The sequence below is a fragment of the Ambystoma mexicanum genome, chromosome 5p (assembly GCF_040938575.1).
Source record: "Ambystoma mexicanum isolate Mex_15411 chromosome 5p, UKY_AmexF1_1, whole genome shotgun sequence".
Taxonomy (NCBI): Eukaryota; Metazoa; Chordata; class Amphibia; order Caudata; family Ambystomatidae; genus Ambystoma; species Ambystoma mexicanum.
The window spans coordinates 1,188,496,009-1,188,507,504 of record NC_090930.1 but is presented as its reverse complement, the minus strand read 5'-3'; the positions used below and the strand labels follow the sequence as shown (position 1 = coordinate 1,188,507,504).

General features: G+C 43.8%; 1 protein-coding gene across 1 annotated transcript in view; it reads right to left on the bottom strand.

The window, feature by feature from the left end:
• Positions 1–3,731: 3,731 nt before the first annotated feature.
• The window catches only part of TERT (telomerase reverse transcriptase), a 679,541-nt gene continuing 671,776 nt past the window's right edge, over positions 3,732–11,496 (bottom strand). Inside the window, exon 16 of the mRNA XM_069613652.1 lies at positions 3,732–4,146. Within this exon, the coding sequence (XP_069469753.1) occupies positions 4,043–4,146 (104 nt within the window). The 3' untranslated portion in view covers positions 3,732–4,042. The remainder of the gene's footprint in view (positions 4,147–11,496) is intronic.

Sequence of the window (11,496 nt, the reverse complement as noted above, 5' to 3'; positions counted from 1 at the left end):
ATTTTTCAGGCTCAGTGCAGTTGCGTCGTAGCCTCAAGAATTGACCATAGGGCTGATTATATTTAAGTCCCTCCGGATGGTAACTCTGAAAATGTAGTAGGCTATTTCTGTCTGATGGTTTCATGTAGAGTTCAGTGGCCAAGGTGTTACCTGATATATAGATGTGTAGATCAAGAAAGTTGACACTGTGGTGGTTCCATTCAATGGTTAGGTTGAATTGTTGATTGCATTGGTTTAGCCATTCGTGAAACTGCAGTAGTCGTGTTGGTGTACCTTTCCAGATGAGGAGGATGTCGTCTATGTAGCGTCTTCACATGGTTATGTTCTCCAGGTATGGCTTGTCAGTTGAGTAGATGTTGTCCGTCTCATATTTAGGCATGTATAAATTGGCGACATCAGGGGCAAAAGTCATCCCCATACTCACCTCTTTCGTCTGCTTATAGATCTGGGTCTCAAAGAGGAAGACATTTTCGGACATGACTATTCTGATGCACTCGAGAATAAAATTTGTTGGTGTAGAGTTGGTGTCTTCTCTCTGGTTAAGGAAGTCGTGCATGGCTTCCAGGCCATCCTGTTGGGGTATGGAGGTGTAGAGGGCCTCCACGTCCATGGTTACTAGTATCTCGTCATCTTCCATTAGAATGTCCTTCAGTAGTATGATGGTACTCGCAATGTCTTTTAAGTATGATGGCATCTTGTTTACAAAAGGTTTCAGAAATATATCTCTGCAGAGGGTTAGTGGCTCCAACAGGGATTCACAGGTGGAAACGATGGGTCTTCCGGGGGGATTGGTGCTATTCTTGTGCACCTTAGGTAAGATGTAGAAAGCTGATATGCGTGGATGCATCTTATTCAGAAAGGCCATTTCACCTTCACATATCCAGCCCTGTCACTGCATTTGTGGTGTTAGGGAGAATTCTCTGTTTAGGCTGACTTTCCTAACCTAGTGAGTCCCCCAGCAGCTTTGCTGGATTTTTGGGGTTTATTTTTTTCTCCTGCCAAGAGTGAGACTCTTTTACCCTCACTCTTGGACATGATTTGAGTGTGTTCCTTTGACTCTAGATGTGTTTAATGGGCTATGGGGTCTTTTACTCCATAGGGCTTCATGTGTTTTTGTGATGTGTGTTACACAGCACCCTCCGTGCAGTAGCACAGGGGTGTCATAGTGACCCCCAGTATAGACTCCATACCCTGGGACTGACTACTGTCTCCCAGGGCATGTAAAGTCACCATTGACTTTACTAGTCTTGAATTCTGAACAGAACCAGTACAAACCATCATATTGTGGATGTACTGGCCGGGGCAATTCGATTGCCCCGGGGTCTGTTAGTCAGGGGGCACGTCTCCGTCCCCCCTGATCGAGATCTGGCTGGTGGCAGTGGATACTACTTATTATATTCAACCCCGAATATTTCTCTATGGGATTTTCCCGTTGTTCGAGGCTACTATCTTTATTTATTTAATTACGGTAGCCTCGAACATACCGCCGGCTTATTTATTTATTATTAATTCTCCAGTTGGTATTATTTGCCAAAACTCTGGTCTAAAATGGCGTTTGTGTACTCTTCTGTGACTCCAACCCAAGTCGAGCCCTTTGTTCCACTTTTTTGGTGGGCTTCTCCACAGAAGCCCTCCAAAGTGGTGCCACTCTGGGGTACTTAGGAGGGGTGGAGGGGGATTTAGGCACCCTGGACGGAGTTGCCTAGGCAACTCAAGTCGCACTCCGTCCTGATTGGCCTAAGTGGTGAGCCGGTCAGCTCACCACTTAGTATGTTTGAGTGACAGCTAGGCTGAGTGAATGGGGGTTTTCTGCATAAAAGCAGGGCTTTGGGGACTGGAACTTCAGAAGTCGCCACAGGACCTAAGAATCCGACGAGGGAGAAGCTAAGCCGACCTGCTAGGACGACACCACCGGTGGAGCCCTTCTGAACCGTCTCACCACTTTTCCCAACGACAGAGGAGATCTCCCGCCGGAGAGTCTTCTTCCTTTGACTGGTGGGGATAACCAGTTTCACCGTCTTTTTGCCTTCCCGACGCATCTCGTGGCCGCCTTGCCTGTGCCAAGCACCCCGGCAACCGGAATACCACGTTTTACCACGACCGCGAAATAAAGGGTAATACCTTTAACCGGAAAACTCTGCGGCTGGTTTCTTCCCTGGCAGTGCCACTACCTTCATCTTTCCTCCAAGTCGAGATCTTCTCTTCCTCTGGACGACGCCGAGACTTGCACCCGCTGCCAGGAACAACTGCCACTGCTGGAGGAGCCTTCCCACTTAAGGTACCGTGTTCCGCCTGGCTACCCTTGCCACAGACTGTACGGGGTAGAGTTAGCCCCCGGCTTTCGAAACTGGGTTAGCCTGGGACACCCTGGCTAAACCTTTCTGAGCCTCTCTAAACTGTTTTTGAATTCTGTGCAAGACTTTCAAAGCCTAGTGTAACTGTGTGATCTTGGGCGCATTTGTGCTCTGCTCTCTAAGAGTGGGCCCAGCCTATGGACTTTGGCTCACAAGTGACTTTTGCTCTTCTGCCTTGCTAAAAGTGTTCCTAAATCTTAGAGTGGTGTATCTTCACATATTCTGTTTTTTTCCCTCCCTTCTTCATGAACTTATTGGAGTGCCATCTATAGTTAAGCGCTCACCTCTGTCTGGAAATAAGTGGTGTTAACTAAGACTTGTCTGATAAGGAATAAGGGTTGTATATATCATAATAGTAACTGTGTTTAGAGTGTTTTACAATAAGACTGCTGGAGTGTTTCAAACAGTGTGTTTTTAAATAAATAATTATATACTTTGATACCAAAGCTCTGGTCAGTGTTTGCTTGTGCTATTGTGTGAGTGCCTATTGTGTATACTTTGCATACTGCCTAACTCTTCTTGAGGGAAGTCTGACTGCTCAGCCACAGCTACCAGGTAAATCTGGGTGGTACAGACTGCTACCAAGTGGGTTTACTGCTAACACCTGTAGTCCTAAATCTTTTGCAGTGTTCCCAAAGGGAACTGCACAGGTTTCTGCCTAACACGTGGTTAGGCTCTTGATCTCTTCTATAGTAACTACACCTGTACAGCATTCAAATATATTACAACCATGTCTGTTGCTGGTAGAGTGTGTATTTTGGGTGAATGCAGTAGCGGTGTACTGTTTGTGTGTGTGCACACACGTAAACAAGTACTAATTCTTGAAGTTTAAGGTAACTGTGCAGGTTTGTGTATGTTGGCTTATCCACATGTGTGCATATTTGCAATCATGGGTGTGTGTGTGCGTGTTTACATTTTTGTGTCTAGCCTGAGACTGGCCAACAGATAACAGGTAATGGGATTATGGTGCTAACCCATCTAAAATTATAGGTGATGTGCTTCAAAGGACTAATGGCTCCTTCCAAGGTTTCTGAGTGTTCCTCCCAATGAGAGTGTGTCACCAAATAACATTGATGTATGTGCGAAAAGATGGTCCTGTTCTAGGAGGATGGCACTACACAGTCGTCCATCGGAGTTCTTTCGTACAGACAGTGATGCAGCTGCTTTCGAGGAAAGTTGCAGCCTCTGCATGCCCTCTCAAACTTAGCAGAGGCTATCAAGCCTAGCTCATTGTGAGGCAAGGGTCTCGGCAGTCAGAGTTAAAACCCTGCACGGTGGTGAAGCATTAGATGGTGGGGATAGCGGAGGTTGACTGGAGCATATGTCCCTGCAATGAATTCCGGAAACCTTTGGAATCTATGTTAAACCAAGAAACAAAGAATGCCAGTTGACCTTTAGATTCCTGGTCAAACCTCCCCCAATGTTCTGTCTACCTGGAAAACAAAACTTGCGCTCCAGATATGGTAGCAACCCTGTGATAGTGCAGTGACCATATGCCATTACTAGACTTCATTTACAGGATGATTTAAACATAGGTTACTACAAAAACCATCTACGTATGCAAGAAGAAATTAACTCAACAGTCTTACATTTATTGGGTATATACAAAGCAAAGAACTCTTGAAAAAGTCTTGTTTGTTGACACAACAGGAGTAGCACCTGTGCCCTTTGTCTTTATTTGCTGATAATTAATTTAGAATGGCAGCAAAATCTTTGTGGAGAGACGGTTCTATGACGTCATTCAGCATCTTAATAGTCGCTTTGTGGATTTTCTTAGATAACTGAACTTTACCTAATACAAGAAAAACACACACAAAAACATATGCACTGTTAAATATTTGATTAATGAGAAATGGAGAGAATATAACTGCTCACAATAAAATAGGAGAAACGTGTGTTTAAAAAGGTATAAAGGTATATTACTTTTATTAGTGAAGTACAATGCAGAAAATATTATATTTTACATTCATTGCTTTATTTGAAAGGTCTTACAGCAAATGCACAAATACAATGTAGTATTAACACTTTCATGATACATAAAACCATGACAAATATTAAGATACAATGATTACAAACATGATTAAATATGATATTAAAATTAATAATATATGGTCAGGCTAGTAGTGCATGTCAAACATGTACCAGTGCTAAATTATTTTATTTTAATCAGCCTGGTTACTAAGTTTGTGCATCATTTGGTTAAAATAAATGTGTGTTTTGAACTATGCACATGCCTTATTGGCTGCTTTGAAAGAAGTGTAGTGGGGCAGTTGTTGTCTAGAAAGCAGGTGTCCCCCTGCGTTCCCCAGAAAACACAGAATTACAGAATCAGAAAGAACACATTTGAAACTGCACTTTAAATTCTCCTGGAAATGCAGATGGCACAAGAATAGTTAGCTTTGCTACACAAGTAGGGACAGAGGAGGCATTAGCTTGCATAATTAGTGTCTTTTTAAATAGAATAGACTAGGTGACAGGTAACATGTACCAAGGATGAAAGACTCAACACTAGTACGGCAGAATATCTATTGCTAGGGTCATGTTGCTGCGTACCCATACGGAGAAATGTCATGTGCCAGGCATGCACCAGGCCGGCAGGCAGCATATAAACGCAGAGCTAATGTGTGTTGCAGAAGAAACATAATGTGACAAAATGCCATTTTAAAAATTGCACCAGCAAAGAATTCAACCTTGTAACTTTAAGAAAGGCCCAGTTGGACACGCTTGAACAAATCAGGGAAAATGCTGTAGCCGGCTTGATGGTGACTAGACAAAGGAATGTCAAATGCCAAGCCGTTGCAGGAAGTGCACATGGCGAAATAAGATATTATTGTGTTCGGTCAGTTGTCAGACAAATTGAGTTACAAGGACATAGCAAACCGTTTCAAGTTGATAACATCCTAAGAAATCAGAAGGAGGTGACATATTAATGCATTCTGCCCAGCTAGGCGTGACGGGAGGAAGCAAAGGAGCAGCTAAAGAAAAAACAATTAAATGCTGCAATTAAATCTTAACAGGCTAAGAGCAGGATGACTCACAGAGAATTATTCAAAAATATGTCAAGAGCAGGATGGAGATTATGGATTGCGAACAAGGCTTTGAGCATGGCATAGGAGGTGAACATGGGCTATTTGATTTAATTAAAATAAGGCGATGCACTTGTCTCTCCCGTTATCTCACCTACATAAATGTGTCAGCATGCAGCCAGTTCATGGATAGTGTGAACGAACGATTAGCACATGTCTTTTCTTCACCGCAGAAGTAATTCAGGGCCGGCCGCCCAATTAATTTCCAGATATGATGAGGTATCACTTTCTTAGGGGAAGGTGCATGGGTAGGGTTTTAGATAACGATTGTCCAATCCCTAGGTGCCGACATATAGGTTCCATAAGTAGCTTAGTAGAGGGAGCCAATGAGCAGGAGCAATAGGTTTGCATAACTGTGACATCACAGGGACCATTCAGTACTATATAAAACTCCTGTTGTCTGTTCAAATGTTGGAGAATTCTGGAGTGAGGGGTTGGCTTTCATCTTGAATTTTTCCCCAGTCTAGTGCAATAAACTGGTTACTTTGCATTTCAGCATACCACACTCTGTGTTGTCTCTTTTTTGACAAATGCCAGCAAGAGGGCAATTTGGCCTTTCTGGCCCGCTTATCAGAAGGTTTTCCTTTTTATCCATTCTCTAAGAATATACAAGCTTGTACTAACAGTAACTGCTTCTGTGTTTGTGGACTTGCGCAGAGAGGTTGCATCCCTTACCATCCGCACACTTCTCTCTCTCAACATGGGTATTAAATAAAACATCTTAATTTATGGTAGCTCAGGCAAAAAAAGAAAAAGGGTGGCAGAGATTCCCGATGTTGGATGCATGTCCAGATCACTGCACCTCCCAAACGATTTAGATTGCAGTAAATATATTGACACAAGGAGAACGTGTAGAAGGTGGTGCCGGGAGGAGGGGGGAATCTTATGGCCAGAAGTACATGTATTTATAAAAAGCAGGAGCCACATGTATTTCACAAGGTTATAGCAGGGAAAACTAACCATTGCTTTGTGATAGTGTTACGTAGGATGCATTGTATGCGCGCGATACATATAACACGAATTAACACTGCATTTAAGAGCAAGCCTGAATCCTTGCAGGCAGCATCAGAGTAACAAAACAACGAGGCCCCATTTCTTGTTTGAGCATCACATTGCAATTTCCAGGCACGTGGGGAACACACACGTACAAAAGCTAATAGAACCTGTTAGACACTAACAGGAGACCCAAAGATGCACCACTATAGGGAGGCAACTCATCCCAGGTTAATTGTCAACACAGGTGTTCCGGGGCGTCCCAAAAAGGAGATGACCCAAAACGGATGTTGGAATTTAAATAGTATTGTTGTTAACATTCATCATTGTTCCGAATTTCAAAAAGAAACATCAATAAATTGCTAGGGGCTGATTTTCTACGTCACTAAACGGGTATCGGAGTGTCTCAAAACAGAAATGACACCACAATAGTGTACTTGTGCATAATTTGTAATTTAGTAAACATAAACAAAAAAAGAGGAAAGTCAATTTCAAGTAACCAATAACAATTTTTGTTAACAAGTGAAGGACTGGCATGTAATTATACTGTTCCTGTTAGCTTTTATACATAACAAACTAAAAACGAGGTACATAGTTGTGTTTAATTCTCACACAATTGCATCATCATAAATATCTTCATTTGAATCCAATAGGCTCCTCGTGGTGTAATATGGTTGCCGACGAATTTCGGATTTCAAAGGGAATCCGTCATAAGGGTTTAGTGCTGATTATTCGTTGCAACGTTAAGTTCCTGTGTCCTTGGTAATGTATAACATATTAGTATAAAGCGTACTCCTAATTGTGTTGAACTATTAGTATTTACATTGTAAATGTTACTGACCTCAGGGTCTCGGTGGCCAGTGCATGAATTGATGCTCAATCATCATACTGCCAGACACTATGTCTGGCTTCAGGATTTTAATGAGGTGTCTGTAAGCAGCTCATGGCTGCTGTATAAAGGGTGGAGCGATTGAAATCGGTCCGATGAAAAACCTAGAACAAAAGGGGCTGTTATTTGAGTGGTGTAAGCCACACATGGTGCTCGAGCTAATGCTGTAAGTGACGGCTCTGATAGACTACGATAGTCCGTGCATATATTGGATATGAAACCACGTTGCTGGGCAAGGGGATATATTCCTAGAATGGAGCTCCTTGGTGACATCACTCATATTCATGATAAGGGCTTACCTTATAAACGTCTTCAACCCCTGCTCGTAATCGTCGAACAAAGCGTTCACTCGCGGGTGAATGTGTAAAAGATGGTTGCCATGGAACATCCGCGCTTGCGCGTATGGGTTCCCGGCGTCCATCTTGGTGTAGGAACGTTGTTATAGCAACGTCCCACGCGTGAGTGATTATTGACGTGGCCCTTTCATACGGAAGGGTAAAACGAGAGTGTACATCTCAGGCTGCACTTGTGTAAAATAATCTTGATCATATGCAATATGAGTGGTACCTGCGAGAAGGGCATGTATCAGAACAATGTCGGATGGGTGCCCCTTCCCTGTGTAATTTAAGACTGAAGGCTAGTTCAGTTCATTGTCGAAACAACATAGGGCCAATTGTGCGCGGACTGTTGTGCTCAGATATCACAACCATGGGAGGTGGTACATCTACTGGGTCACATATTCATTGCAAATAAGGTGCTGTATTAAAGTTTCATTACACGTGTGACATTGGCCTGTTCTGATCGCCTATGTAATGCCGAATGTTCAAGAGCAGTTTAACATTGTGGATGCCCCTCACTGAGGAAACACTAACGTTGTCCCCTGATTCACAATTTTATCAGAAACCATATGAAGACTGATGAAAAAATGAAAATGACAACGTGCAAACCATTCAGACTCTTGATAGGATGGACCTACCAGGTACTGCCCAATTCAGGTGACTACTGCCACTTCCAATTTAGTACAGTACATAAACTGTATTTGGACAAAGATATGGTGTAACTCAAACACAAATACATGGGTTAATGTTCAAAAACATAAACAAGCCAAGTCACTTAACAGTTCTACAGCCCATCAAGCCTGAAATCAATTCAGTTTTTATACTGTACATTAAAGCATTAAATAAAACTCGTTCTTGGCTGAATTATGTATTGAGTATTGATACAGTCCATGGAGGATAACATCCCTCCATAATATCCCAAAGAGTGTCCCACTCTCACTTGTGCATGCTGGAAGGGAAATCAAACAAAACCCATAAGGTCAGATTAACAATTCATTCCTCTAGGATGGATGCAATGCAAGGGGTCAATCCATACTGTCATGATGCCTACCTCTAAGGAGCCAGGCCGGGCCCAGCAACCCCAGAGGCAGACATCATTTTCCCCAGAGAAGTCTCAGCGGGCCCAAGTCGGGGCCCTTTGGACTGAGTCCTGGCGCCTTAGGCGCCAGGCTCATAGCGGACCCCAGTCCTGGCGCCTTAGGTGCCAGGCTCATAGAAGAGTATATGTGTTTAAGTGCTTGGGTGCACACTTACCTGATGCAGACCTTGCTGCTTCATCCAGGCCCTCTTGAGGCCTGAATGGGACTACTTAACCTGTAGGACTACTTCACCACCCGGGTGTGGTCGGGGAAGGATACATACCTGATTGGTGGAAGGATACATACCAGGAACTTCTTCCAAGGCTATTTAAACCCCACCCGAACAGCCACACATGCTTCGCGTTGTTCTGCACCTAGCAGCTGGACGCTCACCGTGTCAGCTCCTGCATCCTGACTTCAGCCACGCCTGCCAGCACCCTGGAACACCTGCAAGGGGAGAAAGGAAGAGAATAGGAGAAGAAAAGCCCTTACCTGCTAAATCTGCATCCCGGAGTCATTTCTCCAACGGCCCTGAAAAGGAAGACATCATTTTAAAGGCATTTTGTTTCGATCGCTGCAGCGCTGCATTTTACTCACCTTTCCAAGGCGCTTCCATCTTCAGCAGCGATCTTCCGGATTCAGCTACGCCCCGGCGCCTAGAGGAAAAAAGACAAGAACAAAGGTGAGAGGGAGAAAAGGAATAAGGAAAGCTCAGTTTCCTTTTAAGTCTTACCTGTTGGATTATTCCCACTGCATTTCGGGTCCTGCCGCTTCCTGGCATCTCCGGACCCCGGCCCCTATGGGGAAAAAAGACAAAGACATTGAATGAGCGAATGCAAAGACATTACCTGAGCGCTCATCCAGAACTGTTTCACTTCGGGTCGGCGCCATATCTCCGGCACTCCGAACCCCGGCCCCTAAGGGGAAAAAGACATAAGCATTAGCGCTTGCTGCAATTATACAACGAACATTATTATTAAGCTTGAACTTTTGAACAGAACTTTTACAGCGCCTTACCTGAACAGTCAAGCTTACCTGAACTCCCATCAATCCTCAATCCAGTGAAGTAACTGGGTTTCAACGCGCCCCTGCATCAGAAGCAGGATGGAGAGCTCATCCTTCCAAACCCTAAGGTGAGGCTTCACGGGGAATCGTGGAGGAGGTATCGTGGAGGGTTGGAAGGGAGTGGGAGGCTTGAGCTTTGTTCCACAGTTGGTAATACTCCCTTTTCACGCACAGGAGGGTATCCAACGAGCCAGGGAAGCCAGAATAGAGGGGCCCTTCCTGTCCATCTTCAGAGTTTGATTTCCCTTCCAGCATGCACAAGTGAGAGTGGGACACTCTTTGGGATATTATGGAGGGATGTTATCCTCCATGGACTATGTATCAATACTCATTACACAATTCAGCCATGAACGAGGTTTATTTAATACTTTAATGTACAGTAGAAAAACTGAATTGATTTCAGGCTTGATGGGCTGTAGAACTGTTAAGTGACTTGGCTTGTTTATGTTTTTGAACAATAACCCATGTATTTGTGTTTGAGTTACACCATATCTTTGTCCAAATACAGTTTATGTACTGTACTAAATTGGAAGCGGCAGTAGTCACCTGAATTGGGCAGTACCTGGTAGGTCCATCCTATCAAGAGTCTGAATGGTTTGCACGTTGTCATTTTCATTTTTTCATCAGTCTTCATATGGTTTCTGATAAAATTGTGAATCAGGGGACAACGTTAGTGTTTCCTCAGTGAGGGGCATCCACAATGTTAAACTGCTCTTGAACATTCGGCATTACATAGGCGATCAGAACAGGCCAATGTCACACGTGTAATGAAACTTTAATACAGCACCTTATTTGCAATGAATATGTGACCCAGTAGATGTACCACCTCCCATGGTTGTGATATCTGAGCACAACATGTGAAAACAAAGTAAAAGCCTACATGGTAACAGTGTATTTTAGGATTTCTTATAAAGGTCTTCTCGAACATTAATACAATGTAGTTAAACAAGTGCTCTCAGTTCAGTATTTGGATACATTGTTCTTAACATGTGCTCGCGGATTAGTTTCATTGGCACGAGTAATCCTATACACACAGGTCAGCGAAGGACAAGGTCTCAGTTCACGACCCCAACAAGTGGCCAGCAGGCAAGTCACATATTAATTACACACAGAGGTCAAGGCGGCCATGTTGTATTTCAGGGTGACATCGTCCACCATTTTAACTCACAGGGTGACTTTACAGAGAGAACCTAAAATGGCAGATTGACCTAAAATGGCGGCTTACATTGATTCTAAGGTCAGGACCTTGCAACACGGATTTCTTCGCAAGTGGCTTATAAGCAGCTTGGCGTAGGCCAATATACATATATTCATTGCAATAGGAGGCACAATATAATTTCCCGTTTGACAAACCCTCCTTTTGACATATGCCAAGTGCTAAACTACTTCTGATCTCCTTACAAATAACTCCATGCATCATTGTCCATGCACCCCGAATCGCTGTCAGAAATAACTATTGCCATCAGATCATTCGCTAAAATTTCTTTTAACACATATTCCTTAGTTTTATCTGGGGCATATTGTTACGCTCACCTGGTTCCACGGGGACGCCACCCAGCAGTTGGGACTCAGGTATCCTTCTCTGCGGTTCGCAGGTGTGATCAGCGGGAGGGTTCTGCCTGGAATACAGGTGGGCAATGTTCAAGACTGGGCAACTGGGGTAAACAGTCCCCCACCACCCCATATACCCGC